The sequence below is a fragment of the Trichechus manatus genome, unplaced genomic scaffold (assembly GCF_000243295.1).
Source record: "Trichechus manatus latirostris isolate Lorelei unplaced genomic scaffold, TriManLat1.0 scaffold00040, whole genome shotgun sequence".
In the NCBI taxonomy this organism is placed as follows: Eukaryota; Metazoa; Chordata; class Mammalia; order Sirenia; family Trichechidae; genus Trichechus; species Trichechus manatus.
In genome coordinates this window covers 15334056-15353698 of record NW_004443976.1, presented here as the reverse complement: position 1 = coordinate 15353698, position 19643 = coordinate 15334056, and the positions used below count along the sequence as shown (strand labels likewise).

General features: G+C 46.0%; 1 protein-coding gene across 1 annotated transcript in view; it reads left to right on the top strand.

Moving 5' to 3' along the window:
- The window catches only part of SPNS3 (SPNS lysolipid transporter 3, sphingosine-1-phosphate (putative)), a 58812-nt gene that overhangs the window by 18301 nt on the left and 20868 nt on the right, over nucleotides 1–19643 (top strand). Inside the window, exon 8 of the mRNA XM_004376241.2 lies at nucleotides 1018–1207. Within this exon, the coding sequence (XP_004376298.1) occupies nucleotides 1018–1207 (190 nt within the window). The remainder of the gene's footprint in view (nucleotides 1–1017; nucleotides 1208–19643) is intronic.

Here is a 19643-nt window from a genome sequence, read left to right as displayed (position 1 = left end):
TATACCACGATAACGAGTTGGAACCGAATCCAGGAGGTGTTTAGGAGCCATTGGAGAATTTCAGGGAGAGGGTAGGCAAGGACATGGTCTGATTTGCATTTGAGAAAGCACCCTTTGTACTGAGGTTGTCCCGGAGGGGCAGATCTCTGCAGGAGGGAGGCACAAGGGCAAGCCAGGTGGGGTTGAAGTGGGCTCAGGAGTAGGTGGGAAGGCAGTGAAGTCAAGAGGGGGCTGCCTAAGGGATGTTCAAAGATGGGGAGTGGAAGGATGAGATTCAGCAAGGGAGTGTGTGTGCACTGCCCAAACAAGGGCTGGGGATCACACAAACAAACCCATTGCCCTTGAGTCAATTCTGACTTATAGCGACCCGTAGGACAGAGTAGAACTGCCCCATAGGGTTCCCAAGGCTGTAATCCTTACGGAAGCAGACTGCCACAGCTTTCTCCTGCAGAGCGTCTAGTGGGTTAGAACCACCAACCTTTCAGTTGGTGGCTGAGCGCTTAACCACTGTGTCATCAGGGCTCCGTAGGAGTTCAATAAATAAATGTACACTTGCCCCCTTTCCTTAGTATTCAGGGCTAGAAGGAGAGGAGGTTAGGGCCAGAGTGGGATGCTAGAATGAAGATTTCTGAGTGGGGCAGTTTTGGATGGTAAGAGGGTAGAGTAGGTCGTTGGAGATGAGGTAGGCTGAGAACTGGGGTGCTGGAATGCTGAGTGGGTCACCCATATGGTTGGTTACATCCCCAGCATGAGGCAGGAAAGGGGAGAGGGGAGGACAGGGTGCCGAGGGTGCAGGGGAGGACATGTGCCCCTGATCAGGGTCTTGAGGCTCCAGGAGAGGTCAGGAGGGAGGGGAAGGGGTAGGTCAGGTCAGGGGTACATGTCCTGTAGAAACCAGATCATGCACCTAGGTCAGGTGGCTGGACCCAGAGGCGAGGTGGGTGGGAGGGACCAAGGGTCTCTATCCTAATCCCCCCTCCCCAACTGACCTACCTGCCTTGGCTCTCTTTCCATCAGCCTGATTTTTGGGGCACTGACCGTTGTGACTGGCATCATTGGGGTCATCCTGGGGGCAGAGGCAGCGAGGAGGTTCAAGAAAGTCAACCCGAGGGCTGAGCCCCTCATCTGTGCCTCCAGCCTGCTTGCCACAGCCCTCTGCCTCTACCTGGCTCTTGTCCTGGTCCCAACCACACTCCTGCCCTTCTACGTAAGTGAGGGTGCCTTTGGGAGTTGGGGGGGGGGAGCAAGTGGGTGGGGAACTAAGCCCTGCACCAGGTCTTTATATGTGCATTGTTTACTCTTTCCAGGTAGAGCTTGTTATCCCCATTTTACGGATGAGTAAATTGAGGCTCAAGTGGAGGAAATAACTTACATAGAGTTACACAGCCGGGAAGGGGCAGAGCAGGGAACCCAAGCCTTTCCAGCTCTGAAGTGTGTCCTCTGAGCTCCTGGTTAACACTTTGAACTAAAATAACGGGACTCATCTATTTCCAGGGCATTCTTGGGTTGTCAGCTCGAGAAGCAATAGTGCAATTCTCCCCAGGTTACGGATGAGGAAGGTGAGGCCCAGACTGATCATAGCCAATGTGGACACTGGTTTAAAGGTGACGATGTGATAATCTCACATTTTCCAGACCCACATCCCATTGCATCCCTTCCTGCGCCTCACACCCTGGCGATTCCAGCACGTAGATGCTCATTTTCCAGTTTTTGCTGTGTCTACTCCCTCCACTAGGGGCACTGTTTTCCTCTTCTGTGCTTCTTAAAATCCTTCTGCAAGACCCAACTCAAAGGCCACCTCCTTCACAGAGACTTCCGGGACCACTCTGTGTTCACATCAGAATTTGCCACGCCTTCCTGGGCTCAGTGTGCATTTGCCCCCATCAGGTCCCAGGGTGTGTGGTGTATCTACAGACAGGGAGCCCGAAGGGCAGGGACTAGATCTTGCCCCTCCCTGTGTGCGGCAAAGCGTCCCTGGCTCCCCCAGCCCCTGCCCTACCTGTCCTCCCAAATGAGACGAGGCGGTCACTTCTGGAAAGACTGCACCAGCCCAGACCCAGCCAGACAGGCTGGAGTCCCTCCCTTGCCCGGGTCCATGGCCTTGCCTGCTGGTCCAGGAGACCCATCACTGCACCTGGGCCTGGGAGGGCCTGTCTCTATAGATGCTGATGCCAGTGCACACATGTACTGGATTCACTGAGGGGGCTGGGCTCAGAGACAAATCAGCACACAGCTTTATTGTTCTCCTGGTCTTGCTCATCTCCCACCCATGACCAGATCCCACGGCCTTTCCAGGCACGGTCATGAGTCTACAAGTCCGGTCCGATTTAAATCAAAACTTTGGTTTATACTTTCAAATAAGGCTGCTATCCAGACCCAGAGCATTGCATTGGGTAGAGGGGGAGCTCTAGACTAGTTTCATCCTGCTTGTTTCATTTTGTGTCCTTCATCTCTGACGCTGTCCCTGCCCGCCTCCCCTTCTGACCTCCCCAGGGTTGGGCAGGCAAGGAAGGATGGCAGGAAACGGGCAAAGTATTACCTGTGTCTGGAGTTGTTCTTGCTGTCAGTGCTGTCAGTGGGGCAGATGCCAAATTCTGACTTGCTCTTCTCTTGGGCACTTTTGGGGGTTTTGGTGGGGAGGGGCCTCTGGCCCTGGCTTTTTTTTTTTTTTTTATTGTACTTTAGGTGAAGGTTTACAGAACAGTTTTTCATTAAATGGTCTGTACACATATAGTTTTATGACATTGGTTAACAACCCCATTACATGTCAACACTCTTCCTTCTTGACCTTGGAGGATCTGTTTTTTTTTTTTTTTGGTGAAAAAATACATAGCCAAAGTTACACAATTTTGAAAGTTTCTACATGTACAATTCAGTGACATCGATTACATTCTTCCAGTTGTGCTGCTATTCTCACTATTCTTTTCCAAATTATTCCACCACCATTGTCTTCAACTCACTGCCCCCTAGGCTTCCCATCAAACCTTTTGAGTTGCTGTTGTCAATTTGATCTCACATAGATAATTCTTTTTTTTTTGTACTTTAGATGAAAATTTACAGAATAAAATAGTTTCTCATTAAACAGTTAGTACACATATTGCCCTATGACAATGGTTAACAACCCCACGACCTGTCAACACTGTCCCTTCTCAACCTTGGGTTCCCTATCACCAGCTTTCCTGTCCCCTCCTGACTTCTAGTCCTTGTCCCTGGACTGCTGTGCCTCATTAGTCCCATTTTGTTTTACGCTGCTATACAATCCCCGGCTGAACGGTGAACCTTGGGAGTGACTTCACCACTGAGCTAAAAGGGTGTTGGGGGGCCATACTCTCAGGGTTTCTCCAGTCTCTGTCAGGCCAGTAAATCCGGTCCTTTTCCTGTGAGTTAGAATTCTGTTCTACATCCTTTTCCAGCTCTGTCCAGGACCCTCTATTTTGATCCCGGTCAGAGCAGCCAGTGGTGGTAGCCGGGCACCATCTAGTTGTACTGGACTCAGTCTGGTGGAGGCCGTGGTAGCTGTGGTCCATTAGTCCTTTGGACTAATCTTTCCCTTGTATCCTGTTCTCTTCATTCTCCCTTGCTCCCTAAGGGGTGACACCAGTGGAGTATCTTAGATGGCTGCTCACAGGTTTTTAAGATCCCAGACACTACTCACCAAGGTAGAATGTAGAACATTGTCTTTATAAACTGTGTTATGCCAATTGAGCTAGATGTTCCCTGAGACCATGGTCCCCACAGCCCTCCGCCCAGCAATTCAGTCCCTTAGGGAGTTTGGAAGTGTCTAGGGAGCTTCCATGACCTTTCCATGTACGAGTTTTGCTGGCTTCCCCAGTGCTGTGTACTGTCTTACCCTTCATCAAAGTTACCCTGGCTTTTTAATTAGTATGGTGTATTACACTGATTGATTTCCCTTGCATTCCTGGGATAAATCCCACTTGGTCATGATGTGTAATCCTTTTGATATGCTGTGGGATTCAGTTTGCTCGTATGTTGTTGAAGATTTCTGCATCTATATTCATAAGGGATATTCGTCTGTAGTTTTCTTCTCTTGGGTGTGTCCCCGGCTTTTGCACTGCCCAATTCCTCGGTGCAGGAGACACAGCCCCCCACAGTCCTCCCACAGCTTCCCCGCTGCGTGTCTTCTTCATGTGTTGCCCTTCCAGCCCCTTCCGGCTGGGCCCTCTTGCCCCGCAGCCAGCCCTGTGGGGAGCCCCCCCTCTCATGACCACTCCAGCCTGTCCCCCCGCCATGGTGCCCATTCAACCCCTTGGGTAAGCTCCGAAAGTACAGCCACCCTCTGTGCTGCCCTCTCTCCTCACCCCACCCCTGCAGCCTGCTCCATGTGGCACCCCCACCCTCTGACTTCCCCAGGCCCCAGCGAACTCCAAGTGATGTTCATTGGGTACACAGAGGACACCCTCTGTGCGCACCCCTCAGGTGGCCCTGCTGCAGGAGGCCAGCATTAGCCAGCATCCAGCCATGGAGGAAGGCCAGTTTCCCTCCTGGCAGGCACTGCCCTCCCCGGGTGGTTCCCCGGAAGCCCCTCCCTCAGCTTGAGAAGGGGACTCTTCAAATGAACCCTCCCAGCCTGAGTCTCCAGCCTTCTTCTGTAGAAGCTAGTGGGGGCACGTGTGACTGTTTCTTTTCCCTCTCTAAGTCCTGCAGATTCTCTGCCAAGTCTTTTAAGGTGTGGGCACTTCTTACCTGTCGTCTTTAGCTTTGGACTTCAGCCAGCATTTCTGGAGTAGAGTGGAGTCCTGTTATCATTACCTTTTCCACATGCTTTGATTAAGTTCTCACAACACTCTTGCGGGGAAGGGTTTTTCTCATCCCCACTGGACAGATTGGAAAACTGAGGCTCACAGGCAGCAACAGACAAATAGTGGGGCAAATAAACTCCAACTCAGCTACTCAGACTCCAAAGCCTGTGTCCTTCATGCTGCGCTGTCCCTTGTCACCCCTGTGGAGAGAAACAAACCCTGGGATACATTAAACCAGTCAACTCCAACTCATGGCAACCCCATGTGTGTCACAGTAGAACGGTGCTCCATAGGGTTTTCAAGGGCTGATTTTTTGAAAGTAGATCACCAGGACTTTCTTCCGAGGCACCTCTGGGTGAATTTGAACGTCCAGCCTTCTGATTAGCAGCTGAGCATGTTCACAGGGACTCCCGGCATACACTAAACCAAAAAAACAAAACCTGTTGCTGTTGAGTTGATTCTGACTCATTGTGACCCTATAGGACAGGGTAGAACTACCTCAGAGAGTTTCCAAGGAGCGGCTGGTGGATTCAAACTGCCAACCTTTCAGTTAGCAGCCTGAACTCTTAACCAGTTTGCCACTAGGGCTCCAGGGCTCCAACTAGGCTCTAGTGAATATATTAATGCACATTACTTGAGGGAGTGGGAGAGGGACTGGGACCCTCATTTCTGGCTGGTGGGGGCTGACAGGGCCTGACCTGGCAGGGAGACTGAGGCCAGGGTAGATGGAGGCCCCATCAACGGCCTGTCCCTGCCTTGGCGAGGGCTGGGGACCCCTGCCAATGCTGCTTCTGCCACTGCCTTGGCTGGCTCTGGCAGGCAGCTCCTTGGCTATGTGTCGGGGACACAGCTGCCCCCCTCCACTCCCGCAGCCTGGCACATCTCCAGAGCTGGATGGGCTCATCTAGAAATGACATTGTGTCTTGTCAGGCAAAGCCAGCTGGAGAAACTCTCCTTTTGGCCTGTCCCGGCGGAGTAGGGACAGGGGGATGAGGGGCAGGAAGGTGGGCAGGTTCATGCTGTGGCTATCCTCCTGCTCTGGGAGCCTCTCCTCTCTGTGACCAGGGCTGGGCCTGGTGCTGAGTCTTGCTACCAGAACTCCAACCTGCGTATCCCCTCCAGAAGTGGTGCAGGTCTTCCGTCTCCTGACCTGGCCTGCCCCATGGCTCTGTCTGAGCCCTGAACTCCACCTGGATGTCCTGTCTTGAGATTCAGGCTCCTGCTCCCCTGCACTGCCCACCCACTCCCCGCATCAGTAAACCCTGGACATCTCCCAAATCTCCCGTCTCCACTCCTTCCCGTTTGCCCTGGCTCATGCCTCTGTCTTTCCCCAGGACTGTTCCAGGAGCCACCTTCCTGCTCACCCCCCACAATCTGTTCTTCCCACATGGCAGAGTTAGCTTTCTGACACCACCGACCTTCCTGCTCAGAAGCCTCACATGGCTCCCTGGTGCCTCTGGAACCAAGTCCAGCTCTTCCTCTGGCATTCAAAGCCCCTCATGAACTTCCCTGACAAACTAAGTAGCCTTATCCTTCCACTGTAGTTCTGCCACACAGGGCCCCTCTTGATGCCTAGGACATGCCCCATGCTTCCCATCTCCGCTCTTCCTGTCCTCCCCACTCCAGCCTCCTTCTCCACATCCCCGAATCATTCCGGGCCTTCAAAGGCCAGGCTAAACACCATCTCCTCCATGGAGCCTTCTCTGATTGCCAAGCCTGACCCTCTCTTCCAGTCCTTAGAGCTCCTTAACATTGTCTTCCTTGTTGTTAAAAAACCCAAACCAATCTGGTGCGTCGAGTCGATTCTGACTCATAGTGACCTTATAGGACAGAGTAGAACTGCCCCATAGAGTTTCCGAGGCTGTAATCTCTTTTTTTATTGTGCTTTAGGTGAAACTTTACAGAGCAAATTAGTTTCTCATTCAACTATTTATACACAAATTGTTTTGTGACATTGGTTGCAATCTCCTCAACGTGTCAACACTCTCTCCTTCCACTCCCTGTTCCCCGTTTCCGTCTGTCCATTTTTCCTGTTCCTTCCTGCCTTCTCGTCTTTGCTTTTGGGCAAGTGTTGCCCCTTTGGTCTCTCATACATGATTGAACTAAGAAGCATGTTCCTCACTTGCGTCGTTGTTTGTTTTTAGAGACCTGTCTGATCTTTGGCTGAAGGGTGAACTTCAGGAGTGGCTTCAGTTCTGAGTTAAAAGGGTATATGAGGGTCATAGTCTCGGGAGTTCTTCCAGTTCTGTCAGACTAGTAAGTCTGGTCTGTTTTTTTGTGAACTTGAATTTTGTTCACATTTTTCTCCTACTCTGTCTGGGGACTGTCTGGTGTGACCCCTGTCAGAGCAGTTGGTGGTGGTAGCCGGGCACCATCTATTTCTGGGCTCGGGCTGCTGAAGGCTGTAGTACTTGTGGTCCATTAGCCCCTTGGACTGATATTTCCCTTATATCTCTGGTTTTCTTCGTTCTCCTATGCTGCAGAAGCAGACCGCCACATCTTTCTCCTGCAGAGCAGTGGTAAGTTCGAACCACCCACCTTTCAGTTAGCAGCCGAGCGCTTAACCATTGTGTCACTGGGGCTCTTTGCTGTTGTTAGATGCCATCAAGTCAGCCTTCGACTCATGGTGACCCCATGCATAACGGAACAAAACACTCCCTGGTCGGGTGCCATACCCATAACTGGCTGTGGATTGTACTGTTGTGATCTATAGGGTTTCATTGGCTGATTTTTGGAAGGAGGTCGCCAGGCCTTTCTTCCTAGTCTGTCTTAGTTTGGGAGCTTTGCTAAAACCTGTTCAGCATCATAGCAACACACAAGCCTCCACAGACAGACGGGTGGTGGCTGCGCATGAAGTATGTTGGTCAGGAATCAAACTTGGGTCTCCCACATAGAAGGCGAGAATTCTACCAATGAACCACCAATGTCTCCCTTGTCTTCCTTGGGCCATGGTTATTTATGCTCTGTCCTCTCCCAGCCCAGCCTATGAGCTTTAGCAGGATCCAGGTCTGGTTCCAATCTGTCTCAACACCTCAGCCCTCAGCACAGTGTGAGGCATACAGGGAGGTGAGGTGGTCACTGTTTGCTGAGTGAATGGTTGAGTAATAATGAGCTGTTTGCACTCAGTTATATATTCAACAAACACTTGTTGAGTGCCTATTCAGTGGCATGCTATTTTAAACACTGTGGATTTAAGCAGTGAATAAAACAGACCAAAATGTCCCCGTCACTAATGGAGCTTACATTCCAGTTGGGGACAAGAGACAACAAAAAAGATACATAAGTAGAATTCACAATATTTCAGATGATAATAAATGCTTAGGAGAAACATAGAGGGGGGAAGGGAAATAAGGAGTGTGTGTGTGTGTGTGTGTGTGTGTGTGTGTGTATGTGTGTTGAGGGGGGCTGCAATTTTATGTAATGTGGTCAGAGAGGCCTCACTGAGAATCTGATTTTGAGTGAAGACGTACTGTAGGTAAAGGAGTGAATTATGTGGATGTCTGAGGACCAGTGTTCCAGGCAGAGGGAATAGCAACTGTAAAGGCCCTGAAGCACAAGCATACCTGGTGGATTTGAGGAACAGCAAGCAGGCCCCTGTGGTTAGCGTGGAGAGAATGAAGGCAGAGAGGGAGAGGGAGGCAGGGAGGTGGTGGGGCCCACGTCACGTACGGCCTTCTGGACATCAGGAGGACTTTGGCTTTTACTGGGATTGAGATGGGGTTTTGTGCAGAGGAAGACTGGGAGATCTGGGTTATGTTTTCTGCATCTGTTGAGATGATCATGTGGTTTTGTCTTTGTTCCATTACTATAATGTCTTATGTTGATTGATATTTGTATGTTGAACTAACCTTGCATTCCCAGGATAAATCCCACTTTGTCATGGTATATAATCCTTTTCATGTGTTGCTGGATTTGGTTTGCTAGTATTTTGCAGAGAATTTTTGTGTCTATATTCATAAACGATATTGGTCTGTTGTTGAAAACCACATAAACAACGACTATACTTGTGGACCTTGCCAGATGGAATGCTCAGGAATCAAATCAACTACATCTGTGGAAAGAGATTACGGAGAAGCGCAATATCATCAGTCAGAAGAAGGCCAGGGGCCAACTGTGGAACAGATCATCAATTACTCATATGCAAGTTCAAGCTGAAGCTGAAGAAAATTAGAACAAGTCCATGAGAGCCAAAATACAACCTTGAGTATATCCAACCTGAGTTTAGAGACAATCTCAAGAATAGATTTGAGGCATTAGACATTAATGACTGAAGAACAGGTGAGTTGTGGGATGACATCAAGGATATCATACATGAAGAAAGCCAAAGGTCATTAAAAAGATAGTAAAGAAAGAAAAGACCAAGATGGATGTCAGAAGAGACTCTGAAACTTGCTCTTAAACACAGAGCAGCTAAAGTGAATAGAAGAAATGATGAAGTAAAAGAGCTGAACAGAAGATTTCAAAGGGTGGTTCGAGAAGACAAAGTAAAGTATTATAATGACATCTGCAAAGACCTGGAGTTAGAAAACCAAAAGGGAGGAATACGCTTGACATTTCTCAAGCTGAAAGAACTGAAGAAAAAATTCAAGCCTTGAGTTGCAATACTGAAGGATTCTATGGGCAAAATCTCCCATGTATCTGTCAGTTTGTCGTATTGTGGGAGCTTGCGTGTTCCTGTGATGCTGGAAGCTATGCCGCGACTATTCATATACCAGCAGGGTCACCCATGGTGGACAGGTTTCAGCTGAGCTTCCAGACTAAGACAGACTAGGAAGAAGGATCCGGTAGTCTACTTCTGAAAAGAATTAGCCAGTGAAAACCTTATGAACAGCAGCAGAACACTGTGTGGTATAGTGCCTGAAGATGAGCCTTCCAGGTTGGAAGGCGCTCAAAAGACGACTGGGGAAGAGCTGCCTCCTCAATGTGGAGTTGACCTTAATGATGTGGATGGAGTCAAGCTTTCAGGACCTTCATTTGCTGATGTGGCATGAATCAAAATGAGAAGAAATAGCTGCAGACATCCATTAATAAGCAGAACGTGGAATGTACGAAGTATGAATCTAGGAAAATTGGAAATAGTAAAAAATGTAAAGGAGTGCATAAACATTGATATCCTAGAGATTAGTGAGCTGAAATCAACTGGTACTGGCCATTTTGAATCAGACAATCATGATATCTACTATGCGGGGAATGACAACCTGAAGAGGAATAGAGTTGCATTCATTGTAAAAAAGAACATTTCAAGGTCTATCCTGAAGTACAACATTGTCAGTGACAGGATAATATCCATATGCCTACAAGGAAGACTAGTTAATATGACTATTATTCAAATTTATGCACCAACCACTAAGGCCAAAGATGAAGAAATTGAAGATTTTTACCAACTTCTGCAGTCTGAAATTGATCAAACATACCATCAGGATGCATTGATAAATACTGATGATTGGAATGCAAAAGTTGGAAACAAAGATGAAGGAACCGTAGCTGGAAAGTATGGCCTTGATGATAGAAATGATGCTGGTGATCGCATGACAGAATTTTGCAAGACCAACGACTTCTTCATTGCAAATACCTTTTTTCCCAACATAAACGGCAACTATACACATAGACCTCACCAGAGGGAATACACAGGAATCAAATCAACTACATCTGTGGAAAAGGATGATGGAAAAGCTCAATATCATCAGTGAGAACAAGGTCAGGGGCCAATTGTGGAACAGACCATCAAATGCTAATATACAAGTTCAAGCTGAAACTGAAGAAAATTAAAACAAGTCCCTGAGAGCCAAAACACAACCTTGAGGATATCCCACCTGAATTTAGAGACCATCTCAAGAGTAGATTTGATGCGTTGAACACTAATGACTGAAAACCAGATGAGCTGTGGAATGACATCAAGGACATCATACATGAAGAAAGCAAGAGGTCGTTAAAAAGACAGGAAAGAAAGAAAAGACCAAGATGGATGTGAGAAGAGTCTCTGAAAGTTGCTCTTGAACGTCGAGTAGCTAAAGCAAAAGGAAGAAATGATTAAGTAAAAGAACTGAACAGAAGATTTCAAATGGTGGTTCGAGAAGACAAAGTAAAATATTATAATGACATCTGCAAAGACCTGGAGATAGAGAACCAAAAGGGAAGAACACGCTCAGCATTTCTCAAGCTGAAAGAAATGAAGAAAAAATTCAAGCCTTGAGTTGCAATATTGAAGGATTCTATGGGGAAAATATTGAACGATGCAGGAAGCATCAAAAGAACATGGAACGAATACAGTCACTATACCAAAAAGAATTGGTTGATGTTCAACCATCTCAGGAGGTAGCATATGATCAGGAACCGATGATACCGAAGGAAGAAGTCCAAGCTGCACTGAAGGCACTGGTGAAAAACAAGGCTCCAGGAATTGGTGGAATATCGGTTGACATGTTTCAACAAACAGATACAGCACTGGAAGTGCTCACTAGTCTATGCCAAGAAATTTGGAAGACAGCTACCTGGCCACCCAACTGGAAGAGATCCATATGTATGCCTATTCCCAAGACAGGTGATCCAACTGAATGCAGAAATTATCAAACAATATCATTAATATCACAGGCAAGTAAAATTTTGCTGAAGATCATATAAAAGTGGCTGCAGCCGTACATTGACAGGGAATTGCCAGAAATTCAGGCCAGATTCAGAAGAGGGCAAGGAATGAGGGATATCATTGCTGATGTCAGATGGATTCTGGCTGAAAGCAGAGAGTACCAGAAAGATGTTTAGCTGTGTTTTATTAACTACACAAAGGCGTTCGACTGTGTGGATCATAACAAACTATGGATAACGTTGCGAAGAATGGGAATTCCAAAGCACTTAATTGTGCTCATGAGGAACCTGTATACAGATCAAGAGGCAGTTGTTCCAACAGAACAAGGGCATACTGTGTGGTTTAAAGTCAGGAAAGGTGTGCGTCAGGGTTGTATCCTTTCAGCATACCTATTCAATCTGTATGCTGAGCAAATAATCTGAGAAGCTGGACTCTGTGAAGAAGAGCGGGGCAGCAAGATTGGAGGAAGACTTGTTAACAGCATGCATTATGCAGATGACACAACCTTGCTTGCTAAAAGTGAAGAGGACTTGAAGCACTTACTGAGGAAGATCAAAGCCCGCAGCCTTCAGTATGGATTACACCTCAACATAAAGAAAACAACAATCCTCACAACTGGACCAGTGAGCAACATCATGATAAATGGAGAAAAGACTGAAAGTTGTCAAGGATTTCATTTTACTTGGATCCACAATCAACACCCATGGAAGCAGCAGTCAAGAAATCAAAAGACGCATTCCATTGGGCAAATCTGCTGCAAAAGACCTCTCTGAAGTGTTGAAAAGCAAAGATGTCACCTTGAAGACTAAGGTGGGCCTGACCCAAGCCATGGTGTTTTCAATCGTCTCATATGCATTCGAAAGCTGGACCAGGAATAAGGGAGACCGAAGAATTGACGCCTTTGAATTGTGGTGTTGGTGAAGAATATCGACTATACCATGGACCGCCAAAAGAATGAACAAATCTGTCTTGGCAGAAGTACAGCCAGAATGCTCCTTAGAAGCAAGGATGGCGAGACTTCTTCTCATGTACTTTGGACATTTTATCAGGAGACAACAGTCCCTGGAGAAGGACATCATGCTTGGTAATATAGAGGGTTAGTTAAAGAGAGGATACCAAGATGGATTGGCACAGTGGCTGCAACAATGGGGTCAAATACAGCAACAACTGTGAGGATGGCACAGGACCAGGCAGTGTTTTGTTTTGTTGTACTATGAGTTGGACCCAACCTGACGGCACCTAACAACAACAACGTTGGTCTGTAGTTTTCTTTTCTGTGGTATCTTTGTCTGGTTTTGGTGTCAGGGTAGTGGCCTCACAGAATAAGTGAGGAAGTGTTCCTTCCTTTTCTATTTTTTGAAAGAGTTTGTGAAGAATTGGTGTTAATTCTTCTTTAAATGTTTGGTAGAATTCACCACTGAAAAGTCTGGTCCTAGACTTATCTTTGTGGGAAGTATTTTAATTATTAATTCAATCTCTTTGCTTGTTATAGGTCTACTCAGATTTTCATTTTCTTCTTGAATCAGTTTTGGTAGTTTGTGTGTTTCTAGGAATTTGTCTGTTTCATCTAGGTTATCTAATTTGTTGACATACCATTGTTTATAGTTGTTGTTTGGTGCCATTGAGTCAGTTCCGACGAATAGCAACCCTATGTACGACAGAACGAAACAATGCCAGGTCCTGCGCCATCCTCGCAATTGTTATGCGTGAGCCCATTGTTGCAGTCACTGTGTCAATCCATCTCATTAAGGGTCTTCCTCTTTTTTGCTGACCCTTCACTTTACCAAGCATGATGTCTTTCTACTTATCCCTCCTGATATCATGTCCAGAGTATGTGAGATGTAGTCTTGCTATCCTTGCTTCATAAGGAGCATTCTGGCTGTACTTCTGCCAAGACAGATTTGTTCATTCTTTTGGCGGTCCATGGTATAGTCGATATTCTTCACCAACACCACAATTCAAAGGCGTCAATTCTTCGGTCTCCCTTATTCCTGGTCCAGCTTTCGAATGCATATGAGACGATTGAAAACACCATGGCTTGGGTCAGGCCCACCTTAGTCTTCAAGGTGACATCTTTGCTTTTCAACACTTCAGAGAGGTCTTTTGCAGCAGATTTGCCCAATGGAATGCGTCTTTTGATTTCTTGACTGCTGCTTCCATGGGTGTTGATTGTGGATCCAAGTAAAATGAAATCCTTGACAACTTTCAGTCTTTTCTCCATTTATCATGATGTTGCTCACTGGTCCAGTTGTGAGGATTGTTGTTTTCTTTATGTTGAGGTGTAATCCATACTGAAGGCTGCGGGCTTTGATCTTCCTCAGTAAGTGCTTCAAGTCCTCTTCACTTTTAGCAAGCAAGGTTGTGTCATCTGCATAATGCATGCTGTTAACAAGTCTTCCTCCAATCTTGCTGCCCCGCTCTTCTTCACAGAGTCCAGCTTCTCAGATTATTTGCTCAGCATACAGATTGAATAGGTATGCTGAAAGGATACAACCCTGACGCACACCTTTCCTGACTTTAAACCACACAGTATGCCCTTGTTCTGTTGGAACAACTGCCTCTTGATCTGTATACAGGTTCCTCATGAGCACAATTAAGTGCTTTGGAATTCCCATTCTTCGCAACGTTATCCATAGTTTGTTATGATCCACACAGTCGAACGCCTTTGTGTAGTTAATAAAACACAGCTAAACATCTTTCTGGTACTCTCTGCTTTCAGCCAGAATCCATCTGACATCAGCAATGATATCCCTCATTCCTTGCCCTCTTCTGAATCTGGCCTGAATTTCTGGCAATTCCCTGTCAATGTACGGCTGCAGCCACTTTTATATGATCTTCAGCAAAATTTTACTTGCCTGTGATATTAATGATATTGTTTGATAATTTCTGCATTCAGTTGGATCACCTGTCTTGGGAATAGGCATACATATGGATCTCTTCCAGTCGGTTGGCCAGGTAGCTGTCTTCCAAATTTCTTGGCATAGACTAGTGAGCACTTCCAGTGCTGCATCTGTTTGTTGAAACATGTCAACCGATATTCCACCAATTCCTGGAGCCTTGTTTTTCACCAGTGCCTTCAGTGCAACTTGGACTTCTTCCTTCAGTATCATCGGTTCCTGATCATATGCTACCTCCTGAGATGGTTGAACATCAACCAATTCTTTTTGGTATAGTGACTGTATTCGTTCCATGTTCTTTTGATGCTTCCTGCATCGTTCAATATTTTCCCCATAGAATCCTTCAATATTGCAACTCAAGGCTTGAATTTTTTCTTCATTTCTTTCAGCTTGAGAAATGCTGAGCGTGTTCTTCCCTTTTGGTTTTCTATCTCCAGGTCTTTGCAGATGTCATTATAATATTTTACTTTGTCTTCTCGAACCACCATTTGAAATCTTCTGTTCAGTTCTTTTACTTAATCATTTCTTCCTTTTGCTTTAGCTACTCGACGTTCAAGAGCAACTTTCAGAGACTCTTCTCACATCCATCTTGGTCTTTTCTTTCTTTCCTGTCTTTTAACGACCTCTTGCTTTCTTCATGTATGATGTCCTTGATGTCATTCCACAGCTCATCTGGTCTTCAGTCATTAGTGTTCAACGCATCACATCTGCTCTTGAGATGGTCTCTAAATTCAGGTGGGATATCCTCAAGGTTGTATTTTCGCTCTCAGGGATTTGTTTTAATTTTCTTCAGTTTCAGCTTGAACTTGCATGTTAGCATTTGATGGTCTGTTCCACAGTTGGCTCCTGGCCTTGTTCTCACTGATGATATTGAGCTTTTCCATCGTCTTTTTCCACAGATGTAGTTGATTTGATTCCTGTGTATACCATCTGGTGAGGTCCATGTCATAGCTGCGGTTTATATTGGTCAAAAGATGTATTTGCAATGAAGAAGTCGTTGGTCTTGCAAAATTCTGTCATCTGATCTCTGACATGGTTTCTATCACTAAGACCATATTTTCCAACTATGGATCCTTCATCTTGTTTCCAACTTTTGCATTCCAGTCACCAGTAATTATCGACTCCTCCTGGTTGCACGTTTGATCTATTTCAGACTGCAGAAGTTGGTAAGAATCTTCAGTTTCTTCATTTTTGGCATTTGTTCATAATAGTTCTTATAATCCTTTTAATTTCTATAAGGTCAGTAGTAGTGTTTCCTCTTTCATTGCTGATTATAGTAATTTGAATTTTCTCTTTTTTTCTTGGTCAATCTAACTAAAAGTTTGTCAATTTCATTGATTTTTTTTTTATAGAACCAATGTTTGGTGTCATTGATTTCCTATATTGTTTTTCTATTATTGCTTATGTTTAATAGAATAACTGACTCCTCTGTGGAAAATAGACTTGGGGGACAAGAGTAGAAACAGAGAGAAGAGTTAGGTGGCTACTGCCATAATCCCGTTGAGAGGTGATAATGGCTTGGACCAGAGAGGTAGCAATGGAGGTGGTGGTGCGAAGTGGTTGGATTATAGGTATATTTTGAAGGTAGAGCTATCAGAATTTCCTGATGGAGTCTATGTGGGGTATGAGACAGAGAAAAATAGAAGGTGAGTTCTAGCTTTTGACCTGAGCAGCTGGAAGGAGGGAAAATCCACTAACTGAAATGCGAAAGTGAACAGGAGCAGTGAGTTTTTAGGGGAAGATCAGCATCTTGGTTTTGTACATTCTGAGTTTGCAGTGGAAAGTTGACATGCAAGTGGAGGTATTGAGTAGTAGACAGTTGGATACAGGATTCTGGAGTCCAGGAGACACAGCATTATCCTTAAGACTGCCGTATGTAGGAGTTGGCTGCAATCCTCCATGAAGATGTCATTATGTCTTGGGGAGTTATGAGAGTCAGTATCAGAAAAAGTGTCCAAAGGCAGCTGAGGAATTGGCTTCTGTTGGCTTCAATATAGGAAGAGTTACTTTAGTCCCTTCTTTCCTTCCTTCCATCCATCCATCCGTCCGTCCGTCCACCTATCCATCCATGCATTCATCCAAGCTTCCATGCATGCGTGCATCCATCCATTCATTCATCACTTTCTCAAATTCCAGGAATCAAAGTCCTTCCTATACTATCTTTGCTGCTGCAGGAACAAATCTTGGTGAGATTGATAGGCTCCAGGATCTTTTTGGGAAGAGTTCATAGGAATGTGGGCATGTGTGTGAATGTGCATGTGTGCTAGTGTGTATGCATCTAAGTGTGAACGTATTCAGGTCTGTGAATATGAGTGCTCATGTATATGTGTGTATTTGTCTGTGAACATGGGTGTGTATACACACGTATTCATGGTAATTTGTGTGTATATACGTATAAGTGGGCACATAAATGTGCACCGTAGTGTATGAGTGTTTCCATGCATGCTACTGTATGCATGCCTCTGCATGAGTGTGCATGTACATGAGTACCAGTGCATGCAGATAATTGTGTGGGATGTGTGCACACATGTTTGTCCGCAGCTGAGTAGAGCTTTTCTCCCACTGTTGTGACTGTAGCTGCATTGCACGGGAAAGAGGGGTTTTTGCGGCACCGTGTATCTGCCTCCAAATTTCTTGAAGTAGGGGGCAAGTTGGGCTGCATGTTTCATGGAAATGAGGTTTCTGTGCATACAAAGTCTGGCCTGGCCTGGGGCCCTCCCTGGGGGAGCCCATGCCCCATGGCCCACCTGTAGGTGCAGAAGGTTCCATTTCTTTCCTCCTTGTAGTCCCCTTGGCAGGGGAAGTGGACTTTCTGGCTGTTGATTGGGATCCAGACACATACAGCAGGTCTTGGCTCACACCCCTTTCCTTGGCCTTCTTCCCAGAGCCGCTGCCCTTCAGAGGAGAAGAGGTTTGTGCTCAGAGGAAGGACTGAGCCTGAGACAGGGGCTTCAAAGAACAAAGCTTTTCCATTATTGCTGGCCTAGTAGTCAGAGGACATGACTGCAATCCCCCTTTGGGTGGGCTTTGTGGTCAAGGTAGAGAACTGGAGGGCCAAGATGGAGAGCTGGGGGGTCAAGATGGAGAGCTGGGGAAGGGGCAGGGGATGGGAGAGAGCCCACATTGAGGTGTCTGAAAGATCTAGACGTCATTCCTGCTTTTTCACTCACTAGCTGTGTGACCTAGGGCAAGATCTTGAGCTTGCTGAACCTCTATTTTCTCATCTACAAAATGAGAGTTCTAGTACTTACCTCTTGGTTTCATGGAGGGGATAAGTGAACTTTGGTGCCTGTTCTTGTTTACTATGTATATGTAACAAAATATAGTGGCATAAAACAACAAAAAAGTTTATTTCAAATTTGCAATTTGGGCAAGCTTGGTGGGGATAATTTGTCTCTGTTACACTTGGCCTTAGCTGACCTGTCTGGCGGCTGATGCTGGCTATTGGCTCAGACCTTAGCAGGGACTGGAACACCTACCTATGTGTGGCCTCTCCATGTGGCCTGGGCTTCCTCGTGACATGGTGGCTGGGTTCCAAGGACTAGCATCTTGAGAGAGAGAGAGCCAGCTGAAGTCTTATTGCCTTTTATGATCTAGCCTTGAAAGTTTCACAGCATCCCGTCTGCTGCACTCTCTTCTTCGAAGTAGCCACAAATTCCTGCTCGGATGTAAGGCGAGAGAAGATGATCTTTTGGTGGAGAGTGTCAGTGATCTGAAAGAGCATGTGGGACTGGAAATACTGCAGTGGCCAGTTTTGGAAAATACAATTGGCCGTGTTGCTATGATGCGGAATAAGTTTGTATCAGTTACGTCCTGCTGCATAACAAATCACTCCAAAATTTAGTAGCTGAAAACAACAATGATTTATTATTTCTTATGATTCTGTGGATTGGCTGGGTGTTTCATCTACTGGTTTTGCCTGGGCTCACTCAGGCGGAATGCCCAAGCTGGCCTTATTCACATGTCTGCCTGTTGGCTAGGCCTCCTGTGTTCTTGTCCATGTGGCCTTTTACCCTCCACTGGCTTTTTCTGTGTGGTGGCCTCAGGGCAGTGTTCCAAGAAAGCAAAAGTGGGTGCTGCAGAGTCTCTGAAGGCCTAGGCCAGGAACTTGCACAGCATCACCTCCGCTTTATTTTATTAGTCAAAGCAAGTTGTTAAGGCCAGTCCAGATTCATGGCAGGAGGGGACTCTACAAGGATGTGAATACTGAGAAAACCAAAAAGTCAAACCAATGCTGTTGAATCTCAATTCCAACTCATGGCGAGCCTATGTGTTTCAGACCGCTAGGGTTGTCAATGGCTGTGACCTTTTGGAAGTAACCACCAGGCCTTTCTTCTGAGGTGCCTCTCGATGAATTCGAATCACCTATTTTTCTGTTAGTAGCTTGGGTGCTTAACCCTTTGCACCACCCAGGGACTCTTGTGAATACTGAGAGGTACGACTAATTGGGGGTCATTTTTTAACTTATTTACCACGTGTTAAAGAATCTCTGTGGCGGCTGTGTTGAAGATAAAATGAAAGGAGAAACAAAGGCAGAAACTGGGAGACAGATTAGGGGGCTTTTCTAGAACATCCATCGGCAGGAGACACTTGTGGCTTGGACCAGGGTAGTTAGGGAGGAAGGATGGAAAAGTGGTCAGGTTCTGGATATATTTTGGAAGTTGAAGCAACAGGATTTCCTGACTGCTTGGGTGTACAGTGTGAGAGAAAGAGAGAGGTTTAGGGTGACTTCAAGTATTTTGGCCTGAGCAACTAGAAGAATGGAGTTGTCATTTACTGAGATGGGGAAGACTAAGGGAGAAGCAGGGTTTTTTTGGAGGTAGAAGATGAGGCATTCAATTTTAGACAGGTTGGATTTGACATGCTTACTAGAACATTCAAGTAGAGATGTTAAGTGACAGTTGGATACATGAGTCTGGAATTAAGGAGAGAGGTCGAGGCTGGTTGTTTAAAGCTGTGAGACCAAATGAGCTCCTCAAGGGAGTGAGTATAGAAGAGAGAAGAGGACCCAAGGATTGGGCTCTGGGGCACTACATACGTCACAGGTGTGGGTGTGTGATACTACCATAGTGAAGTCAAGAATTGGGACCAGTAATTGACTCTACACACTGTAGCAAATGACCTTGATGTTTTTATTTGGGAGTGATTTAGAAAATAATATTGGAATCATTTATTCCCTCTCCTAGAGCATAGAGAACGTGACCCAGCTGGAGCTGGGCTCACAAGGACTCACAAGGACATATCAACTGGGCCCTGAGGTATAAAGACAATAGCTAAAATAATCTTGGAAAATATCTTTTGGGGAACCTTTCACATAAACCAGTCAAGCAGAACGCGAAAGACTTTCCACTCTTGTCTTTTCCTGTTAGCATTTAGGGAATAGAAAATTTGTTGGACCAATGA